This window comes from Cnephaeus nilssonii, assembly GCF_951640355.1.
Source record: "Cnephaeus nilssonii genome assembly, chromosome: 3".
NCBI lineage: Eukaryota > Metazoa > Chordata > Mammalia > Chiroptera > Vespertilionidae > Cnephaeus > Cnephaeus nilssonii.
Window position 1 is genome coordinate 23,561,675 of NC_137074.1, and position 24,683 is coordinate 23,586,357.

The 24,683-nt window shown below is 43.2% G+C and overlaps 1 protein-coding gene across 11 annotated transcripts in view; it reads left to right on the top strand.

Moving 5' to 3' along the window:
* The window catches only part of SCHIP1 (schwannomin interacting protein 1), a 144,902-nt gene that overhangs the window by 65,686 nt on the left and 54,533 nt on the right, over positions 1-24,683 (top strand). The window contains exon 1 of one of the 11 annotated variants that reach the window (XM_079766535.1): positions 22,615-23,372. The exons of the other annotated variants lie outside the window; for them this stretch is intronic. Coding sequence (XP_079622661.1) covers positions 23,343-23,372 — 30 coding nt within the window. The 5' untranslated portion in view covers positions 22,615-23,342. Of the gene's footprint in view, positions 1-22,614; positions 23,373-24,683 lie in introns of those variants that run through there. 11 annotated transcript variants of the gene reach the window in all.

Here is a 24,683-nt window from a genome sequence, read left to right on the forward strand (position 1 = left end):
ATAAGTATTATCAGCATAAAGAATGTATACCTAGTTTTACATTTACCAGCCCAATATTTTTCCCCTTGAATGGGGTGTCTGGTACTCAACATTGAAAAACATTGGTTTTAGTTTATTAGTTTACAAAGCATTTTCAGTTCACCATCTTAATGTTCTCACAGCAACACTGTAGCCTGGACAAAATAAGGATTTTTATTATTCCCACATTCTAAATGATGAAACTAAGATTTATAGAAATCAAATGATGTATATAACTTTATCCATTTATATATGGTAATTCTAGGATTTAAAATTAGGATTTCAGGCTCTAAATCCCTTACTTTTTTCCACTACATATATTATTGGTCACTTTCCTATAACCTGTGGATACAAGAGAAATATAAAACTTTTGGGGGGGCTTTACAATCAAGGTAGGGAGATAAAACCCATGAACCATGCTAAAAGTAAAGTTAGTATAATAAAGCCACTGCACAGACACTAAGTTCTGTTGGCATCTGCAGGATGCAGACAAGCGAATGGAGCTGAGAGATGGAGTAGGAAGCGTGACCTGAACTACGTGGAGGAAGGACAGTCGGGCAGCCCACCCCTGTGACACCACCCATCCCCTCTTCAGAAGTAAAGTACTCATCTCCCCCCCCCCCCCCCCCCCCCAGATCCTGGGAGTGTTGGCAGCTGACAGTTCTCATCTGAGACCCACTCTAGGGATGGCCCAAGGTCATGCCCCCTTCTAGGTGCAGCCTATATCCAATGTCTGGCCTGGCGCCTTCCTCCCAGCTGGGGTCAGCTCTGAAAGACCAGCCCAGCTTCAGAGCTCCCTTCCAGCATCTGTGAGGCCTTGGCTGGAGCATCTTCAGAATTCAGCTTCTCCCTCTGCCCTCAAAGGGATCCCCAGAGCACTTGTCAGTGAGTTCCTGCCGGTAACCGCTGCCTGAGGGACCAGTCTGCACCAAATGATCTCTAAGGTTTCCAGGCAGCAGAAACAGCAGGAACAAAGGCCTGGGGGCCAGAATTCCTCTCAAGGGTGTAGCATGGAATAAACAAAGTAGAGTTGTTTTTAAACGCCTAGAAGTAAGGGCTGATAGCCGTGTACTCTGAAAGACAAGATGAGATATCAGCCTGAAAGAACCCCAGAGAGCCCTGGCTGACACACAGGCTGTAGTTGTTGCCCAGCAAGAATATTGGGGCTGAGCCTGACATGCCCTGTGAAATGAATGTGTGACCCAGATATGTCAGCCCTGACCTTTGACACACACTGACACATGTGCCGCGCCAGCATGGCCAAGGATGAACCTGAGTGGGGGTGATGAAGAAATGAGAAAAGATAGACAAGAGAAGGAAAGCTGGGACTCGGTGGGACTCTGCTTCCCTGATGGGGACCCAGCAGCGCCACGGACTACAAGCCGTGTCTTTATTTTATAGCAGATGCCACGAGGCACAGTAAGGGCGTGGTCAAGATGTTTACACCATTCTCGCGAGTTTTGAGCCTACTCAATTACGTGCACCTGATCAAGCTTTGTTTGCTTGCAGCCTATATCACTTAGGCATGTGGGGCCACGTGTTCGGACCATAGGTTTAAGCTTATAACTATAGCTGTTGGCTATAATTGTGCTGGAAGGGCTCTGCCCTCCAAGCTGGGACTTGCACGTGGCCACGAGAGGACTGTGCCCTCTCATCAGTCCAAGGCTTGAACCTATCCAAACACTGTACCTCTCTGGCTGACTTTTTTTTTTTTTAATATATTTTATTGATTTTTTACAGAGAGGAAGAGAGAGGGATAGAGAGTTAGAAACATCAATGAGAGAGAAACATCGATCAGCTGCCTCTTGCACACCCCCTACTGGGGATGTGCCTGCAACCAAGGTACATGCCCTTGACCGGAATCGAACCTGGGACCCTTGAGTCCGCAGGCCGATGCTCTATCCATTGAGCCAAACCGGTTTCGGCCTGGCTGACTTTTTTAAATGCCTACAATTTGGCTTGTTTTCTTCATGGATTACTATACTAGTAAAAAGAACCTTCTTACTACTGATTAGATCAGATTTAAGTTAACCGATGTGACCCTATGGTGAAGTGCCGACTGGATTAATACATCTTTTCAACTAAAGCTTTTCTGTGACAACAGAGGAGGCATTGAGTGTGACCTGTCACCTTCCAGTTAAAGTCCTCATGGCCCTTTGTCACTGTACTAGTATTGTTACTATGCGCAGGACTCCAGCCGGTCACAGCCTCCAAGCCTTGGTTTTGAATATCCTCAGAAATACAGTCTTCCAGGCTCTCTCTAGGGCCCTCATTGTTTTGATTTTCCTGTTTATACACAACACCCACAATGTGCTACAGTCTGAGAACCCGATTTTAAAATAAAGGTGCAGTCCCCTCTTGCTCTTCTGGGTGTGAGAGCTTCAACTGTAGTAGTCTACTGAAGCCTAGAGATACACCCTAAAGTCAGACAACCCACTCAGTAGTAATCAGCAAAAGAGCGTTTACAAAAGTCCGTGTACATTACCCTCAAGTAGGACAGGAGTGTGCATAAAGGAGTAAGGTGCAGTTGTGTGGAAATTTCACTCATCCTCAAATAATGCTACGTGAAGAAAGCATCATATACCAAGGCAGTCCCTTCAATGCTCTTACCTTGGAGCCCCCAATCAAAGTGCCCTGTCTAACACGAAAGTTCTAGAAATAACAAGCAGTTGAAAAACTGTAAACCGTAGCTGGGAATGCTGTAAAGTGGAGATGGTAGCAGTCTGAGATTCCAAAACAAAGTGGAAAAGAATGTTCACGTAGTGTAGCAAGTCCAATCACATAAACCTCCTGAGCGTCGCATCATCCGCTTCTCTTCTTTCCCAATTACGGAAGCTTCGTACCCTCTTCCCCAGGAAGGGGGTGGCCAGAGCATGGTCTGTGAGTCAGCAGGGCCTTTGAATCTCCGTAGGGCAGCCCGAGGTAGGGAGTCACTGACACTGACAGCCTTCTCAGTGCCAGGAACGTTGCCAAGGGCTTGGCTCTCACGATCTTATGCAGCCCCTGTAACTGCACTGGGCGGGGGTGGGCGGGGGGGGGGGAGGGTCGCACTGAGGCTTGACCTGCCCAAGGTCACAGAGTGAGGGTTAGGTGTGGCCACCTAGAGACCCTGCCCTAATCTGTGGAAACATAAAAGGCGCTTTTCCTTTCTGGCAACTTGGGATTCTTTTACATTAATAAAAGTATATATTTCATTTAAATCAATACGTTTAAATGCGTGGTCCTTATACCTTCTTTCTTAGTTACCAATTACTTTGTAATATCTTACTATGTAACTTAACAGCTTAAAACAATACTCATTTATTATCTCACAGTTTCTGGTGGTCAGGACTCTGGGAGCTGCTTAGCTGAGTGGTCTGGCTCAGGGTCTCTCAGGAGGTTCAGTGAGAATGTCCACTGGGGCTGTAGTCATCCAAAGGCTCAAGTGGGGCTGGAGAGTCTACTTCCAAGATGGGTCATTCACGGGGCTGGAGGCCTCAGTTCCTCACCACATGGCCCTCTCCATAGGCTGCTTGAGTGTTCTTGCAACTTGGTGGCTAGCTTCCCCCAGTGCAAGTGACTGTGGGGAGAGAGAGAGTCTTTTTTATTAACCTAGTCTCCAAAGTAGCCGTTGTGTCACTTCTCTTTATTTCTCTATTCTATAGAAGAAAGTCACTAAGTTCAGCCTACACTTAAGGGGAAGAGAATTGGGCTCCACCTCTTCATGGGAAGAGTATCAAAGAATTTGTGGACGTATTCTAAAACCACTTACTGTCTCTAACCCATATCCATGTGAACAAAGCAAAACAGAAAAAGAAAAGAAAAAAAAACAAAAAAACATCATCACTTGGAGTAAACTGCTTTCCTCTTCCTCTCTGTGACTGTCACTTGCATGTTCTGGCCACCCAGTGGCTCCAGTTAAGAAAACATTTCCCCATCATTGAACTGTTTCCTAAGGAAATGGTTGCTTGTATTACAGAGAAATCTTTACTTTTCCAAGGAATTTACAGGGACTAAAACTGTAGAGATAATATACTTTGTCTTCTTGATTAAGCCCTGATTTTGGACCAGGCAATCAATCTATCTATAATCTACCTCCTGCTCTTTGTCTTGTAGGCCAGTGGCATAAAGGAGGCCACCAGGAGGCTGAGGTGGTGCCTGGGTCACCCCCATAGTTCTCTCCCCACATGCTTTTCTCTTTCTGTCTCCTAGGTGAAGCCTAGGCCACAGAGTGGGGCTTAGTTCCCACCTAGTAGCCCTCACCTCAGGGCCAACGCTCAGGTGATCAGGTCCTGGGAGCCATCTCTCCCTGGGCCAGGTGGTCTGGTCCAGAGATTGGTCAGTTATTTCCAGGTTTGAATGAAGGTTGTAACCAATGTTTAACACCTGGCAACCTGGAGACCTCTGCTGATGGCCACTCCCAGCTCTCTGACCAGATTCCAGGTGGGTATTCTATAGAAATATTTCTAGGGCTCCAGGAAGGCAACCCTGAGGTTAATTCTATAAAGTGATTTCCTCAGAATAATGAGTCAGTTTTAGAATCATGGTGTTTTTACCTTTCCCCCTCCACCTACCTTAATCAGAATAGGTGTTAGGAACTTCTCCTTAAAGATAAATCAGACACCAATAGTAAATACTTGAAATTATGATTTTTTCCTGTGAGAGGAATGATTAAAATTCCTAAAAATTATAATTACAGATAAGTTATTTTTAAAGAAAAATATATATATGTATAAATTTTCAAATGAGTTTATCAGTATAGAATATTTAAAAACCTTTAGCTTTCATTCTGTCTGAAATTAAATGAATTTTACCATAAAGAGGTGGAGGTAGTTACTAGAGCAAAGTAACTGAATCCTGAAAAATTAAGAAAAGAAGGAAAACATGCATCTCTGAACATTTGTTCAAGAAACGTTTATTGAGGTGGATGCTGTGTCTTAGTTTGGTAGATGCTGGAGGCAGCTGAAAACAAAACACAGCCCCTGACATCCTAAAGCTGATATGATACTGGAAGGTAAGCAGTAAACAAGAAGAATATATGTAGTATGTTTTTTAGTTTATTTTTCAATTATAGTTGAAATTATTTTTATTAGTTTCAGGAATATAGCACAGTGGTTAGATAATCAGATACAGTACTTTACAAAGGGATCCCCCCGATATTTCCAGTACCCACCCATCTATAATAATCTATAAAAGCATAATATGCTAATTAGACCGGACAGCCGAACGACCTTTCGGATGAAGCCAAGGTTGTGAGGGCCGAGGAAAGCTGCAGCGGCTGCAAGGGCTGAGCCCCTTGCACTAATTTTGTGCATCGGGCCTCTATTAATATTATAATATTATTGAGTATATTCCCTATGCTGTACTTTGCATCCCTGTGACTATTTTGTAACTACCAATCTGTACTTCTTAATCCTTCACCTTTTTTACCCAGCCCTTCACCCATCTCTTGTCTGGCTACCCTCAGTTTTCTGTATCTATGAGTCTCTTTCTATGTTGTTTGTTCATTCATTTTGTTCTTTAGATTCCACAAATAAGTGAAATCATATGTCATCTGTCTTTCTCTGACTTTTTTTCACTTAGCATAATACCTGTTAGGTCCATCCATGCTATTACAAATGGTAAGATTTCATCATTTTTTTATGGCTGAGTAATATTCCATTATATCTATATACACTACAGCTTTGTTATCCACTTGTGTATTTATGGGCATTTGGGTTGCTTCCATATCTTGGCAATTATAAATAACACTGCAACGAACATAGGGATGCATACATCCTTTCTAATTAATGTTTTGGGTTTCTTTGGATGTATAGCCAAAAGTGGAATCACTGGATCACAAAGCAGTTCCATTTTCAATTTTTTGAAGAACTTCCATACTGATTTTCATAGTGGCTACACCAATCTGCATTCCCAACAGTGCACAGGGATTCTCTTTTTTTCACATCCTCACCAATAGTTTTTGTTTGTTGATTTGGTAGCCATTCTGACAGGTGTGAAGTGATATATCTCCTTGTGGTTTTGATTTGCATTTCTCTGATGATTAGTGATGTTGAGCATCTTTTCATATGTCTGTTGGCCATCTGTATGTCCTCTTTGGAGAAATACCTCTTCAGATCCTCTTCTCATTTTTTAATTGCATTGTGTGTGTGTGTGTTTTTTTCATGTTGAGTTGTGTGAGTTCTTTATAAAATTTAGATATTAGGGGAGTGGGGGTAATGGGGGCCAAATATATGGTGATGGAAGATGATTTGGCTTTGGGTGGTGGGCACACAATACAATATACAGATCATCTATCACAGAAATGTATATAATCTTGAAACCTATATATCTTATTAACCAATATCATCCAAATAAATTTAATTTTTAAAAATTGGATATTTACCTCTTATTGGATGTGTCATTGGAGAATATCTTCTTCCATTCAGTAGGTTATCTTTTTGTTTGGTTGGTGGTTTTATTTGCTGTGCAAAAACATTTTAGTTTGATGTAGTACCCTTTATTTATTGTTTTCTTGTTTTCCTTACTCAAGGAGATATGTCAAAAAAAAATATTGCAAAGGTAAATGTCAGAGGTTTTACTGCCTATGTTTTCTTATAGAAGTTTCATGATTTCGAGTATTATATTTAAGTCTGTAATCCATTTTGGAGTTTTTCATTTGTTTTGTTTTGGCTTTTTTGTTAATCCTCACCCAATGATATTTTTCCATTGATTTTTAGAGTGGATGGGAGGGAAGGATGAAGGGGGAGAAAGCGGGGAGAGAAACATCAATGTGAGAGAGACACATCAATTGCTTGCCTCCCGCTGCATGCGCCCCAACCATGCCGGTGATAAAATCTTCAAACCAGATACATGCCCTTGACCAAGAATCAAGCCTGAGACCCTTCAGTGCACAGGCTAACGCTCCAACTACTGAGCCACACTGGCCAGTGCTGAATGTTATTCTTAACTGCAAATGAAGCATGACATCAGTCATGCCAAACAGAGCATTGACTCCTTCCTCGAGAGCATTCCCTACCTGCTTGTAGGAACTCTCGTGTTGTCTTTGCAGGAGCCATCCACTTCCTGCAGTGTGTACATCCAAGAGCAGCAGCCACGGGGTAGAAGAGATCACAGGGGCAGGACAGGGCAGGGATGCATTCCAGACTGAATCATCATCCATCTGGGGAAAGATGGCATACCTGCCTCATTCAACCCATCTTGTAAGAGAAGCAAAGTCCCTGCACAGATTTAGCCATCAAACCCAGATTACGTGACCGGCGCTAAATGAGGCATCCTCGTGGGCTTTCTGGATTCAGCAGTGCCAGCCCTCTACCCTGTGCTCTTGACCCAGATTCAGGATTAATTAATTTACCATCGAAACAGGGCAAGTGAGAACGGAAACTTCAGTAATTCTCTTACTGTGGAAATGTAATCAGTGAGGATGCCATATTATAGAGCAGCAAATAGTTTATACAGAGAGGAGCACTTGGATTAGAGACTCAAAGTCACCTCCAGCATTTCTTCCTCAAACATGCGAATACTTTCTGGAAAGCCACAGCCTAAATTGTAGGTCGGTGGTTGGTTTTAGCTGTCATTTTCATTTGCTTGATTTCCTGTGTCTAAGAGAGCAAACATGCTAAATTTTTCCTTTTTTTTTCTTCTAGCCTAAACCTCCATGGTAGGCAGGCAAATTTAAAAGCATGTCTCAAACCCCACTCACCTTTCTACCAGTTATTTTGCATCCTATCCTTTTGATGAGAAAATAAGTTGGAGCACTTGATCATCCCTTAAATATAAGAATTCTGACTTAGTGTACTGATCCATATCCTCTTTTTTGGAGTGCACAAGTTGGCAATAGCAAATTATTGTCTATTTTGCCAGACTATCCTCTGGACCAACAGTCTATCTTACAAGGTGGCAAATTGAGAAGGGGGAACAAACACTGGGCTGTGTTTTTCTTTTTAATTAATTGTGTATGCAGTTGGGGGCAGTGGTCTAGTGGACGCAGTTTAGAAGGTGCTAAGGGTCCATGGGGCGCTGCAAATGAGTGCTTTGCCCTCAGGTCCCGCTGGCACAGATGGTCATGCCCCTCTGACCTTGCCAACACGCAGTTCATTGCGAGGCGGGAAATGAAGCCCGAGGCCTCGCTGCCTGGCTCACGAGCTGGCATTCAGCCTCCCAATGGCGCAGGTGAGGCTCTCCCGCTGTTTAAGATGAGGATGTTTCACTTGGCCAGTTTGGCCGCAGTGGTGAATTGAACTAACAACAGCTGGTTGTGGGCACACTCCTGCCCTGGACCCCAAGGCCCTGATGTTAGAAAACTTCATGATTCCATTCATTTATTCAAATATTTACTGGACACCTACTCTATGCTCAGCACCATGCTAGATGCTGGACATACAATGGTAGACATGTCAGATATGCCCCTTGCTCTCTCATGGAGTGGACAGTCTCATGGAACAAACTGCTGCTTAATTGGCCTGGCCAGAGTGACTCAGCTGAGTGTTCCATGAACTAAAGGCTGCCAGTTCAATTCCTGGTCAGGGCACATGCCCGGGTTGTGGGCTCTATCCCTGGTGGGGGACATACAAGGAGGCAGCCAATCAGTGTTTCTCACATCTATGTTTCTCTCTCTCTCTCTCTCTCTCTCTCTCTCTCTCTCTCTCTCTCTCTCCCCTCCCCTCCCTCCCTCCCTCCCTCTCTCTCCTTCCCCCTTCCTTTCTCTCTAAAATCAATATTAAAAAATCACAATTAACTGAGAGTTACAAACTGTGCTAAGAAAGAAGACACTGTGTGTGCTAAGTGGATTTGAGGCAGGACATTTAGACTGTGGGTTAAGGAAAGGCCTCTGACTGTAAGCAAGATAATTTACTGGGCGGAAAAGGGAGGGATGTTCAGATTGAGAAACAACTCCTGTGAAGGCCCTGAGGAGGGGCAGTCTTGGCCTTTCTAGGAATCTGATCGGCAGCCAGTGCGCCCAGAGCTAAGTGAGCAAGAATATGCGAGGAGCAAAAGAAGCCTGAAGGGTAGAGCAGGGCCTGTGGGGATTTGGGATTTTATCCTAAATGTTGTGGGAAACCAGCAAGGAGTTTTAAACCAAGATCTGACATAATCTGATTTATGGTTTCAGCAGACATATTTTTCATTCACAAAAAATAACTAAGGCTGCAAAGCGCTTAATATTTTTGCAACAGTTTGGGGAGTAAATCAAGAAGCATGCAACTACCCAAACTCTCAAATCAGGGGCAGCTGGGTGAGTGAATGAGTCTAAAATTCGTTCTAAATGATGTTTTATAAATTTATGGCATCCAAAGTGAGGGTCGGAGGCCTGATTGCCTCAGCTGCAGTGACAGCTCTGCTGAAATAATCACTTCTGTCCTTTGGAAATTTGATTAAAAAAAAACCTCAAAACAGAACACAAGTAGTTGAACCATCATTGTAGGTTTCCACTGCTGTCTGCTGAGCAGATGTGTGCGCTTTCTGCTGGCTACCGTTCCTCCCAGTCACCCCGGGAGTCAGGCGCCGGAGAGGAAGCATTGGCGCGGAGGCAAAAACGGATCGTGTGTATTTTTCTAGTTTCTTCTTTTGCTTTGAATGTCAGGAGTGGAAACAAGCCAAGGCTGTGATCCCTTAGCGTCATCTCCGATGAGGAGAGAGGCGAGGTGTTGGCCTGAGGTAGCTAGGTGCTCTGCAAGGTGCAGGACCTCAGAAGGACTGCTGATTCCCGTCTCGGCTTCCCAATACACGATGAAAAAGTCTGAGCACCTAACAATGAATGCGCACGTTGTTGGCCCAGCTTGTGTCTGAAGGAGGCTGTCTTTGCCCTTCACCAAGGAAAACTGGTTCGTTACGGAGTTTTAGAAGAGCTGCTATTAACCTGCAGATTGATTTTACTGCTCATGAATTATCCGTGACCGATTTTAACCCTCCCCTCTGAGAATGAGGGCACCTGTTTGGAGTAGAGTCGCTTCCTAGCCAGGGCCTTTACATTCTGAAAGAATTTATTTTTTTGAAAGATGAGAAACTTCCTTAACTCAATAGCTTTAAGATCAAGCGAGTTAAGGAAATTTTTTAATGATAGGCTGGCATTTTTATTACACTTCAGAATGCCTTTTATTAGACCAGTGTTTGCTTTCCTACCCTTCAGCAACTAAAATCATTTGGGCACCTCTTTTGAGGCTGAGAATGAGAAAGATTATAAAAGCGTTCCAGGAAAAGCTGGTTAGAGAATACACCTGAGAAAGCTCTTAAGTACTAAATCCCATTATAACTAATAGCATTTCAACACTACTCTGATATTGAGGGTGGGAAAAAAGATTTAAGGACCACTAAAGAATTTTAATAGTTTCTTAGAGATTATGTTGAGTTGAGTCATAAATTATTCTGCTTTGTCCAGAGTTCAGTGGTGAACTAGGGACATACATGAGTTGATGAGCAGATGGTTTTCAGAAGAAATAGACTACATAAATTATTATGCATCCCTTCTTTTCATTGTCATTTTTGTTTTATTCTGTGAAATAAATCTGTCAAAACTAGTAGCTCTTTTATAATAAAATTAACTTTCCTAATAAACTGGTGGCCCAGTGGGTTTAGTGTTGGAAATATATTTTTCCACAGTCAATATAAAAAGAAAAAAAAAAAAGAAATCAGTGCCTTTACATTCATTACGCTTATATCAGGAACACCTTAAATTGAAATCTAATAGTTTTTTGCTGATTCACTCAGTGGCAGTATGTGATGGTAGGTATTAATTTTGTTTTGTTTTGGCTGTTGTTGCTTTTTTAAAAAAATTTTTTTTTATTGATTTCAGAGAGGAAGGGAGAGGGGAGAGAGATAGATAGAAACATCAATGATGAGAGAGAATTATTGATTGGCGGCCTTCAGCACGCCTCCTACTGGGGATAGAGCTGGCAACCCTAGGCATGTCCCCTTGGCCGGAATCGAACCTGGGACCCTTCAGTCCACAGGCTGATGCTCTATCCACTGAGCCAAATCAACTAGGGCTGTTGTTGCTTATTTAGAAAACTTATATAAAATAAACCTGATTTAAACTTAAAAAAAAAAATCAATAGCATGAAAAAAGGGGGCAGGGAAGCACAAGAAGATGGCTGTTTATGAGTCAGCCCATTTTTTAGATTAGGAAGAACAGGCTGTGAGATATGAAGTTGCCACGTGCATCTAAGAGGCACAGTCGAGCCCAGAATCCGAGTCTGGGACGCCTGGTCCACGGCTCTCCCAATTTCAGAACCATCCAAGATGGCCCAGATTGTAACTTGGGTTGTGTTAGCATTAGTGGAACCTTTATACTCATTTTTAAATGTAACTTAAGACATATTTCTATTTATAACTGACATTAAAATATCATTGCCCTATGCATAGTTTGAACTGGTTGAAAAACACAGTTGTCCACTAGAGGTCACCTTTCTTCAAGATGAGGGTCAGTCCCCTTTCCTAATTCTCTATTGATCTGGTTTTAAATAAGCCACCACCACCTCAGAGAAATGAACATAATTTTTTTGTCATCAGAGATTCCAAATATTGCTTGAACTAAATGCCCTTATATTGTAGGTAAGGCTACTAAAAAGCCTGGAGGGATGAGGCATGCCCCCTTCTTTTCCTCCTCTCTCTCTCTCTCTCTCTCTCTCTCTCTCTCTCTCTCTCTATGCCTCTCTTAACAGATCAACTTATTTTTATTGGGAAAGACTTGTGTTCACCCTGGCAGGTTATACTACCCTCACTTTTTCTGCCATTTCTCTCTCTGACTCCAAAGTCAGAGACTAAATGGAGACTAAAAGAAATGATCTTTAAACATTGACAGAAATTTGTGATGAAACCATGTAGACATCACCCAAATTTATCTTTGAGTCAGTTACTATTTTTCTACAGCGTGCGCATTTCAGTCAGCATTGGCCAGAAAATACTATGGGGAGAGGACTAGGACGGTGTCCAATAAACAAGCACTTTGGCAGATTCTGTTGAAATATAAACCATCTCATTATTCTAGAAGGAGAGGGAGGCTGCCCGCTATAGCACTGCCTGACACATCAGGTTTCAAACTGTCTGTAGAAACCCAGGGTTGCGGGTGGTATTTTTAGAGGCTCATTTTCACCTAGTATATGAGCTGCTAAACATCTCGGCCCCAACCTCCACCTCCCAAAATCAAATTGGGAATCAAAAGTTCTGAGATGTGAAAATCATTGAGAACATAGATATAATTGAGATTGTCTGGGCTTTTGGAGAAACATTGTCCTGTCAAGCTGTGGTAAGAAGATACCACTTCAGTCCAATTTATAGTGATTTAGTCCCTCATATCCAGGCAGAGTATTTTTCTTCAACCCCCCTCCCCCCCCCCGATATCAGCCTATTAATTTGCCAGGTTAAGAAGTTTATTACAATCCTCAAAATTGAGCTTGTAAATGTGTCATGGACCACGAGAGCTCTCTACTGGTCTTGCTGAAAACTCTTGCATGTCCAAGCAGGAAAAATTACCTGAGTGGTCCAAGAACTCCAGCTTGGTGCCATGCCAGGTTAGGGTAGCGCACATCTGTTTGGCAAATTCTCTCATCAAGCCAAATAGGTGGATTGTGCAATGATTAATAAATGCCCAACTTATCAAATGAGAAAGTCTGGTCCTAGGTTGATGACCTATTATGGGTTGGGCTACTCTGTCTTATCTTGTTGACAATAAGAAATGTGAGCAACTGGAAGTGTAATATTAGTATGTTAGTTTTGAAATAAATGTCTTATTACTTTATTTTCAAGCTTCTGGATACACTTAATGAAGAATATCCAGAGATTGCTGCATGAGCTATTAAAAAGGACGTTCCCATTTCCAAACTACTTACCTTTGTGAAACAGAATTCTCTTGATGTGGCACAAATAAAATAAAGAAATAAAGGTAAAAATACAGTTGGATAAGGCTGGAATTGACTTCTTCTTCAAGTTCTATTTTTAACTGTTTGTGTTTAACAAAACAGCCTGATGTTCTCATTGAAGGATATGTAATAAGTAAATAATAGAAAATTGAATTAACAATAATTTTATCTTCATTAAAAACACTTTTGATTGTTTTGCATATTGGTTTTCATGTTCAAAGCAGATTCTAATACTTAAAGAAAAATAAAAGTGATAACCATTTTTTTATTGTTTAAAGTATTACACATAGTAGTACATATATCTCCTTTTTTTCCCCTATTGACTTTCCCCCAGCCTCTCCTACCCCATGTCGAATGCCCTCATCCCACCGCCCCCCAGTGTCTTGTGTCCATTGGTTGTGCTTATATGCATGCACACATGAGTGATAACCATTGATTGACACTAATAATTTGCTCAGGAAACTATTTTTTAATATCTGAATTAATAAACATAAATGTAGCCAGGGTTAGAATAGTCAATTTACATAGTTTACAAGACTCTCAGGTAAGATTCTTATTTACAACTAGAAGCCCGGGGCACGAAATTCGTGCGGGGGGGGGGGGGTTGTCCCTTAGCCCAGCCTGCACCCTCTCCAATCTGGGACCCCTCGAGGGATGCCCGACTGCCCGTTTAGGCCCGATTCCGGTGAGATCAGGCCTAAACGGGCAGTGGGACATCCCTCTCACAATCCAGGACTGCTGGTTCCCAACCGCTCGCCTGCCTGCCTGCCTGCCTGCCTGCCTGATTGCCCCTAACCGCTTCTGCCTGCCAGCCTGATCGCCCCTAACTGCCCTCCCCTGCCGGCCTGGTCACCCTTAACTGCCCTCCCCTGCCAGCCCGGTCACCTCTAACTGCCCTCCCTTGCCAGCCTGGTCACCCCCAACTGCCCTCCCCTGCAGGCCTGGTCGCCCCCAACTGCCCACCCCTGCTGGCCCAGTCACCTCTAACTGCCCGCCCCTGCCGGCCTGGTTGCTCCCAACTGCCCTCCCCTGTAGGTCTGGTTCCCCCCAACTGCCCTCCCCATTTTTTGGGCTCAGAGTATGTGGGAAGAAGTTGTGGGAATATCCTGACACCAAGCATCATTTTCTGTGGGAAATGACCTTGATGCAATAATGAAACCAAAATGTGGGGTGTTGAGTTTGAGATCATGTGTAGAGCCCCACATGGCTATAAGCCACATGGACGCAGGGGAGGTTATCTCCTGCCATAGGAGCACCCAGTGCATTGAGGGGAGAGAGGGAAGAGGAAGCACACGGGTTTTTTGTGTAAAAAATTGTTAGTCCCTGATTGGACCTTCCAAAGAATTTTGCCTTAGCAACACCCTTGGGATTGGTTTATATGCCTTCTATCTTGTGATTGGTTATCTGCAAGCTGCCTGTCTTAGCAACATTCATACATTTTAAAGTTCATGTCTCCAATGTTCACCCTTTCCTTCCACGCCCAGTTGTAGTACCTTAGTAACTCCGCCTAGTTGGGTTCCCGGTTTTATTCTCTCCTCTCCTGTCCCTCCCCGAAAGGTCCCAGTCCCTGTCTATCTAGTTTCCTTCTGTCTCCACAAAAGTAGCTTCCAAGTTCACTACCAGGCACTCTCCCAGAAGTCTCAGACCAGATTAAGATGCTCAAATCATAGTTCATTAAATCAGTGCATATCAAGAAGCAAGGGCTCCAGATGGAATGAGCTGATATACTTAGTGTGATATTCTGATTTGCTCTTCATCCTCATTCTGGCACTGAGCTCCTAAAACCCTTGGAATTTCCTAAGTGAGGGTATCTCTTGTTATGTTAATGAGATGACTTTTAGAAGGCACCACAGTTTGAGTACTGATTGCCAGGGGCTGCCAATCACATGATCAGAGGATGGAAACTTTCATTCCCCACCTCCCCCACAGGTCCCTGGGAAGGGGAGAGGGCCTGGAGATGGCATCTATCACCAATGGCCAGTGATTTAATCAATAGTGCCTATAAAATGAAGTCTTCATAAAAACTCTAAACGATGCGGTTCAGAGAGCGTCTGGGTGGGTGAACATGTGGAGATTTGGGAAGGGTGGCATGCTGGGAGAAAAAGGTATGCCCTTTCCCCCATACCTTGCCCTATGCATCTCTTACATCTTTTCCTGAGTTGCAGAAGCACAGGTGATAACCCGGACTTGCAATTGGCAACTGAAGTGGGGAGGGAGGACAGTCATTGGACTAAACCCTTAACCAGGTAGATAGTGCCAGAACTGAGTTGAATTGTAGGACACCCAGCTAGTGTCCAAGAGTTGCTTGGTGGTATAGGAAAACCCCCACCTCCTCATGAATTGGAGTTGGTCCCAGTGTCACTGGGCCAGTTCCATGCCCAGGGATGGCCCTGCCCCATCACGGTCCAGACCTTTCTCATGTCACCCAACCTCCAGACTCTTGACTCCTGTGAGTCAAAGTGAGAATGAAAGCAAGTTTTATTCAGGTAGAGAAAAAGAGGCCAGGACACACGTGCCCCTGGAAAGAAGTGAAAGTACATGTCCAAGTGGACTCGGGCCAGTGCAAGTGGACTGCACCCTGTGGTCAGTAGTTCTTGGGATTTGATGTGTTTCTGAGGGTGGGTGTTTCTAAGCTTCGTGGTGCCAAATTCTGACTGCACCTTCTGGTTGAGAGGGAACCTTATTCCTAACATGACCCATTCTGGAAGTGTCATGGTATTAACCCTCCTGGACTCCCTACTTATGTCAGTTTTCATTATAATGATGGTACGATGAGCTTTGGAGTTGCTCTCTGGTCAGTTTTTCCTCCATCTTGGAATGATCTGGTTTTAGCCAGTCCTTGTTGTTGTGACTTCTGTGACCACTGCAGGGGTCTCCTGCCATAACCTGTTTCCCTCTGATCATTCGTGGGGGTTGGGGCTCAGGTGAGAGGACCTAGTGCCTTAGAGTCCTGTGATGTGGAATCCTACTTCTTCATTCCACTTGGTGGGATTTTCCCCTAACTTCTTCCTCACCAGAGTCACACTGAGGATATGGTGCAGGAGTGTGGAAGGACCACACTCGCTGGATCTTGGTTTATGCAGTATTTGTATGCCCAGCCTTTCCACCGCAGCCACCTTCCCTGTTGGCGATATGGTTAGGAACCAGAGTTGAGGTTTGAGAAAGGAGGCCCAATTAGACAGAAGGTGTCTGCTAATGACACACAACTTGCGTTAGCAGAGACACAGGGGCGAGTCCCCCGGCTCCCTCTGCAGCTTGCCCCCTCACCTGATGAGCAGCTAGCTGTAGATTGTATCATTTGGGCAAAGGACACAGAGGACCAGAATGGGTGTCACAAATGGGCAGCCACTGTACCATCCAATGAATATTGAATGCCTCGTGTGCTTCAGGTTATTTAGTGTGCCGTGAATATTAGAGGATTCTTCAGTCTTTCTATCACTTTCTGTGCTCTATGCTCGGCACACATGCTCACTCTAGTCTAAGACATCCAGGTGACTAACTTTGCAGTACTTAATACATCTCATGAATTCTGCCTCTGTGTACTTGCTTACTCATTGTCTAAATCTAACACAGGCCCTAACCGGTTTGGCTCAGTGGATAGAGCGTCGTCAGCCTGCAGACTGCAAGGTCCCAGGTTCGATTCCGGTCAAGGGCACGTACCTTGGTTGCGGGCACATCCCCAATAGGAGGTGTGCAGGAGGCAGCTGATCGATGTTTCTCTCTCATTGATATTCTAACTCTATCCCTCTCCATTCCTCTCTGTAAAAAAAAAAAAATCAATAAAATATATTTTAAAAATAAATAAAAAAAACTAACACAGTTACCCATTTGACCTGTGTGTGACAAGCTACTACATAATCAATCATTACCTATACTTAACATATCTTATAAGTTTTATCCATTCCATTTGTTTATCATGTTCTTCTATAGCATTAGTTGAATATTCTCAAGTAATATAGGAACATCCCCTACAAAATCTCTTGGGAAAGCTGGTCCAGCCTCTCTGGTCTCACCACCCTAGCCAGCCTCCCTGTCCTTGAGGTTTATAGCATCCCTGTTCCTTCAAAGACCCAATCAAGGGTACTCACCCATCTGTGCTCCTGCATCTTCCCCATCTTCCCTGCAACCTCCTCCTTCCTCAACATTGGTGGGTAGCTTTACTCACCATACCTTCAGTTCCAAGGCTGAATGAACTCCTGTCACGTGCTCCTGATCTCACTCTGCCAGGACCTGGTCCTTTCAGTTATTTTCCACTCACCATGGTCGGTTTCTCGCTCCTTCCTGGCTCCCTCCCGCTGCCCACATATATGTTTGGATCTCCCCTGTCTTAAAAATCAGCCATAACCACAAACTCTCTTAATTCTATTACATACTCAAGCTACTACCCTCATGCTCCAATTTATCCACAAACTTTACAAACTGCTCTCTACTCAGTCCCTCAACTTCTTAACCACTTACAGCCTGGCATCCACCCCTAAAACACTACTACCAAAATTATTCTTTTGAGGGAAACTGATGACTTCCAATAGTCAAAACTAATGGCTTTCTGTTGGGTTTCCCATTCAACTATTAGTCTTTTCAGTTTCCCGGCAGTATTTGAAACCGGTGAGCTCTGTCAGCTTCCTCTCTCTCTCCTTGACCTCTCATTACATTGCCTTGCCTTTTCTGTCTTCTGTAGGCCTCTCACATTCATTGGCTTGTGATCTCTTCCTCTGTCTTCAAAGCCAACCAACCCTAGTCTTTCCTACATTGACATCTCTCTGGTTCTTCCTCTTCTGCCTCCTCCTTTTACCTTAACATTGGACCAACCAGAATAACTCAGGATAATGTCTCCATCTTGAGGTCAGTTGATTAGCAACCTTGATTGCCCTTTCCCAGGTGGGGATTAGGATGTAGATATTTGGGGGTGTCCTTATCTTGTTTATATTAGAGATGCCATTGTTTCTCATTAGTTCTTTCTCTATAATCTCTTCCTTAATCTAATCCATTTCTATAGCTTCAACTATTCTCTTCTTGAAACATACCCCCAAATTCTATCTGTTGGCCTGACTTCTCTTTTGAGCCACCTGCACCTCCAACTCATAACTTTATGGTGAAAAATAAAAGACCTCATTACTGCAACCCAATCCCTCAGAATTAGTTCCTTCTTCTAACTTCCTTTCTTTTCACAGCACCAGTGTCACTTGGCAATGGTCTCAGAACCTTATGATTCCTTTTCTTGTTTACTCCCCCATGTCTCATCATTGCTTAGGTGCCTTCAAATAACCTTTCATGGTGTTTCAGGGAATGCACCCCCCTGTCTTCCTTCCCATTCCCACTATCACCTCCATCCTTCAGGCCTCTCTTTATTCCTTAGACTGTTGTTATTGCCTTTAATTAGGAGAGGGCAAAAAAATCTATTTCTGATCCTTTACTGGGCAACTAAGGGCTATTTTACATGTTATTCTCATTGCATCCTGTCATCAACCCAATAAACAAGGAATTAACATTCTTAGTTTAGAAATGAAGAAACGGAGGCTAAGAGTAATGAGGTAACTTTCTGAAGGTCATAATCATTCATTCATTCAAAAATTTTTATCAAGAACCTATTATATGCCAGGTACTATTTTAGATTCTGAGGATAAGAACACTGAATAAACGCACCAAGATCCAAGTTCTGAGGAAACTGACATTAATCTAGAAATAGACATTTAAGAAGTGAACAATCAAACGAACAGGATTATTGCTGACTCCTGGTTTGCCCTAGCTAAGAATTATCTTCTTCTTCTGAATTCCTGGTGAGTAAACAACAAAATCTCTTTGGAGGCACTTAATTCATTCACTCATCATTATATACAGCTACTTGTGTATTGCCTTATTTCTCTTACCGAAGTCTTTGAGGACAGAAACACTTCTTCACATGGCACATAATAGGAATTTGTTTCAACTACAGGGTTGTATGAATCAAGGGAGGCATTGGGAAAAGCACTTTGTAAACTGCAAAGCCATTTGCTCAGATTTATTGTCTCAGGTGATGCTAACTGTGCTCTTCTTTGGGTGGGTCACTCAAAGTGAACAGGATTAATTTCCCCTACAATTCCTTTTCTTCCATTGCCCTGTAAAGAAGCAAAACTTAAAGCTATATAAAATTTCTTCCCGCCGTTCCAAAATTTCTAAGGAAAGTTTAAAAGGTTAATACTGAGAACAATGACTTCCTTTTTCATATTCCGTAGCCAGCAGTAACTTATTTTTTTCCCCAACATTTCTTTAATAATATTTTCAAACTGAAAATTTTTTAGGTGAATACCCATTTATGCACCATTCATACTGAAGAATTCATGTTTTACTAAACTTGTTTTGTCACAGCTTTCCATCCAACCCATCCCTCCATCCATCAATTCATCTCATTTATTTGATTAGTTTCAAAGTTACAGACATCAGTAAGTCTCCACCTACATACTTCAGTCTGCATATCATTAACTAGAGTTCAAATTTGTTAACAGGACCTTTTTATTATTTTAAGATACTTTTTATATACAATGAAATGCACAAATCTTAAATCTAGTACATTAGTCAGTATGTTTTTGACAGATTTATTCCTGGGTAAGCCAAGTCTTTATCAAGTCATACAGCTGTGCCAGAAAGTTCCCTGCGTCCCTTCCAGGTCAGTCCATGACCCCAATAATTCACTTGTGAAACTGTAGGCTCAGATGCCCTGAGGGAGTGACTTTTTATCACTATATTTACTGTCCCAAAAAAAACCTCATTCTGTTGCTATTAATTGCTGTGATTAAAAAAATACTCCTTTGGATATAATTATACAATAGTTTGCTTGGTGGCAGAAATAGGAATAATAGTATTTTTCCCCCTTTTAAAATATACCTTGGGTTGAGATTTAAGTAGTACTACTACACTGCAACCTCACTTTCACTTGATGATAAATTTTTATTTCAAGGCCAGACTACATTGGCTCAGTCAAAGGGGTTCATTTCTCCAAATCTACTCTACTGGGTCCTTTTTTTAAAAATTGATTTTAGGGAGAGAGAGGAGGGGAGAGAAAGAGAAACATCAATTTGTTATTCCACTTATTTATGCATTCAATAGTTGATTTTTATATGTGCCCTAACCGGGAATCAAACCTGCAACCTTGGTATATTGGGACAACACTCTAACCAACTGAGCCACCCCGCCAGGGCTCCTGGGTCCTCATTTAGCATTGTTTCATATGAACACACTCATAAGGTATAAACCAGAATATCTGCGCCCATCCCCCCGCTTCCCCCCCCCCCCCCCCCCCCCCGCTTACTTTGGTGCTTTTTTGTTGCTGAAGAAGGATTTATATTCTTAAACAACTTTCTTAGGCCTACTTAGAAAGTAACAGTGTATTTCTTGAGGTCCTGCCTAAATTTGAAACCCAATACTTCTTATGGGAAGGGAAGTTGTGAGGACTTGGGGAAAAAAACCTGAATCTCTATGTTATATAACCCGTACTTAAACAGTTCATCAATATTTTTAGTTCAAAAATAACAAACATTACTGTAGCTCGATAAATTATTCTAGCTTAAATGTTCTTGGAACAGCTGGTTTCTGTTTAAAGTTTTTTGTATGAGCAAATCATAATTTAAATTGTAACATGAAGTCCTTTCCAGTGAATGACTACAAAGAGAAACTTGCTTAATATATTTCTTTTTTTTTTTTTTTAACTTGTTTATGCCACTTGAGAAGATTTTTTTGACAGGATTTGGGATACAGTTGTCAGAAATCTGTTCTGCCCAGAGCCACCTCTGAGTCACTTCCACTATTTATGGAGCAGCAACTGTGAAGAGTGGGATCAGGTTTAGGTTTTTTTTTTTTAACAACACATGATAAATGTCTTCAGGAGCTTATGTAATATATCGCAGAGCCTCCAGTTTTCAGAAGAGAACAGAGTTCAGGAAGTGGCCTGGTACAGTTTTTGAAAAAGCATGTTCCCGAGTCTTAAGGTCACAGACTGTCAAAGTAGTAACTTGAGTCAAGCTTGAACAGCCTTTGAAGTTAAAGCTGTTCTGTCTTGGAAAGTTGGGATTATGCCTTTTACATTAGGCGTAAGATTTCCATTTCATCTCATTTGCTACCTTGCAAAAGAAGCCTTTGCCGGGCCTGCTTGTCCTTGCACATACTTGGGATTCCAGAGCCTGCCTCTAGGTGGTTGTGTAACAAACTCGCACTCCACACAGACACACGTCTCTGCCCCTCTCTGTCCTGTGCGGAGTGCTCAGGAGGGAAGCATGGAGGTTGGGGTCGGGGGGCGGGATGTTGTATATTGTTTCCTTTCCCTGAAAAATTTCTGTCCTCTTTTCTTCCTCCGGTATCTGAGAAGACTCGTCATCTAGTTCAGGCTTCTGCTTCATCGTGCCACCTGCCAACCAGGAGGCCTAAAACGCCCTGCACATGTTACGTGCCCTGTCTCCTCCTGTGTTCCAGGGAGAGGGGCTGTGAGCTGAGGGTAAATCTCCAGAATACTTTCCTCTAATCCGTGAGCCCAGTGCTGAAATGTGAGCCCGTGCCATCGTCATGGGGGCCCTCCCTGCCACCTTTTCACTCCCCTGACCGGGAAGGCTGAAGCCGTGCTTGTGAGTGTGTCAGTGGCCTTGAATTGAGGTAGCCAACTTTTCTCCTGTTTGAATCTCCAAGAGCGAAAGTGAAGAATATTTCTAAATCAAAGAGCAAAAATGAAGAATATTTCTAAAAATAGGTTTTTCTCTTTCCACGTAACAGAGATGTTTGTTATACAATTAAAAATATATCACCAACTATTCCAAATGCAAACTCTCACCATTCCTTAAGATAGAGCATGATATGAAAGCTTGTCAAACATGTTCCTCGGGCAAAAAGTACTTGTTTTTTTCTATCAGCAACATAATGAAGGCTGCAGTTATTAATAAGAGTTTTGGAGAAGATAAATTGATAGATAGATATATTAAATATAATATCCCTATTGATTTTTTTTAATCAATGGTTTAAATTCAGTCAAGTTTTTATTGAATACCATTATGGGCTGAGGGCTATTTTATTAGGAAACAACAAGACAAATTGCTTATGGCAACTGAGGAACATAAATAAGAAAATTTTTGTTTTATTGTGTTTATTTACTTAATCTTCCATCATTAAGGTAGCTTCAGAAATTTACAGGCCTGGTTGATCCTTTTTATAAATCCTAAAATCCTAGAAAGGCCCTGAAGCAGTTCAGAAATTGGACCCTTTGACCCCCAGAAACATGTATGGTCCAACTTGTATTTCCTTTGCTTACCATCTGCAAGTACAGAGTTCTTTCCATTGCTGTCCGTTAGGCACAGTGATTGGTTTCTAAGATCATCTGTTATACTAGAGGCCTGGTGCATGAATTCGTGCACTGGTGGGGTCCTGCCAGCCAGCCCTGATCAGGCCCTCGGGCAGTTGGCTGGCCAGCCTGCCCCCTGGTCAAATTCCAGGGGACAGTTTGCATATTAGCCTTTTATTATATAGGATTGGGGATGTCTACATAGTCAAGTCACAGCATTGGTAAGATAGATAGATAGATAGATAGATAGATAGATAGATAGATAGATAGATAAACACACACATAAAGCCTTTAAAAAACTTTCAACTTAGCTTCATTTTCATGAAATGAATGAATTAAACTGACTTTAATAGGCTCTGTCCCTAAAAAACAAACCAAACCTATAGGCATAATTATTTCACCTGATTTCTGTTGGACTTAAAAAGCAGGTGAGAGCCAAAAATCACTGGATTATCAAAAGAATTACAAAATAATATATATTTTTTTAAAGAACGAAGACCCTTCCTTTCGTGATCAAGTTGACAAACCCTTCATAAACTCAGCACAGGAAACATCCTTTCCGTGTCAGTATTCAGCGTGGGTCGTCTTCCCTTTCGCACGTTAAAAAGTTCTGAACTGGTCCCTCAGGCCTCTCTGTCTGTAAGCGCCATCCCAGCAGCCGCTGTGGGCAGGCGGGGTGATGCCGGCGGGGGGTTAGAAATCTAGTTCAGCTGCAGCCTCGCTCTGCGCCCGTCCCTCTCCCGCTCCCCCGCGGGCCTTTCCCCTTTAATGAGGACTAGAATGTTTCCACGCCCGTTAACCGCCTTCCTCCGGCACCAGAAGGTCACCGCGGCCCCAGCCCGATCCCTTTCTTTGTGCCGCTCACATAATTGGCTGATTGTGCCAGTGATGAGCGCCCCCTCCCCCAGCCCGGTCCCCGCTCCATGTTTGTGAGCCTCACTGCTGGTTTCCGCGGAGAGAGGAGAGCAGCTCGGCTCGGCTCCGCTCAGCTCCGCTCAGCCCGGCTCGCTGCGCGCCTCCCGCACAGGCAGGCGGTGCCACTGCGCAGGTTGGTCGGGAAACAGCATCCATTTTCCTCTGCGGGGAGCCCTGCCTGCCCAGGGCGTGCTCTCCGCCGCGGGTGCCCTGCGCGCTCCCGCAGCCTCGCTGAGCAGTCCTGCTTGGGGTCTGCGCCCTAGGGATGCACTGAGATGGTGCATCAGGAGAACTGCTCGTACCAGGTAAGATTTACAGCCTGGGGGTGAGGCCGGCATCCTCTGGGAGGGGAGGCCTTCCTCCTGCCAAGCAGCAGGTTGCCTCTCCGGATTTTCCAGGGATTTGCCATCCTCCTCTCCTCGCCTCCATCGCATACAGTGTCTGAATTGTAATTAGGTTTTCTGGGGCTAATGGGGCAGAAAACACTGCTTTTTCCTTGGCCTTGAAGGCATATGTGTAATCCACCGAGGTGATCTGAGCTTTGCGTGTTCTGTACGCCTGCAAATAAGAGGAACTATTTCAACTGTAATTGAATTGAAGGGGCTTCAGGGGGGGGGGGGGGGTTGGGGGGAGAGGAATCTGGTCCGGAGACTATGGTATTTGCTCATTGCAGAGGATGTGAGTTGCTTCACGTCCAATTTTTAGGATTGACTTTAAGGAAATGATGTAAATAGGAAGTAATTGATGATCTTAGAAATTTTCGAAGATCAGCCAGCATATGTTCGATGTTTAAAGTTGCACTTGTGTTTCCAAACTTATTTTTACTAATAGATTGTTTTAGATGGTTAGTAAATAAGAATTAAGGTACCAACCCGCATGCATAAAAAAACTCAAAGTAGAAAATGTTTCACAATGCATATTCATCTATATGCTAATTTGCTGTCTGGAGTTTATGACTTCAAAAGACCAGTTCTGGAGTGTTAATAACTCCTTCCTGTGTCGAGACAACATGGCCAGCATCCTCCTTGTAAACAGACAGCGAGATTGTTCTCAGAGAAATTGCTCTCTTGCACCTCTGGCATGGCTCGTCTAAGTCCTGGAGAGTTAATATTGGGCTTTACTCGGCTGACCGAGTTTAGAAGCTCTGAGAGACCAATTCTCTCTCACACTTAACAATGCCTTTTCCTTGTGTGAGGTAGGTTACCTGAGACTAGCAGGTGTTTCTCCTGAGGTCAGGTTTCACAGGGGTGAATGTATGCAGGCGGAATAGGACATTTCACAAAGACTTAAGGCAGTGGTTTCTCGGGTCTAAGTCAAGTGTGCCTGTAGAATATATTTACTCACCTTTTCCTCTGCTTCATAATTGCAATTTTGTAATTGTAGTAGAGCATTTCCCTTTATGGTACATTCAGGTCCATATAGAGCCTGCGTATCAAGATTTGTGCTTCCCAGAAGTTCTTCCCAAGAGAAAGGGGTCAAGATGCTGAGGAAACAGCTACGTCCTCACTCGCACATGAGACAGAGCTCGGGAGTGGAGAGTGTAAACATCTCTGCAGAGCCAGCCTACCTCTGGCACGGCTCCAGATGATTAAATGACTATCATAATTAAGATAATT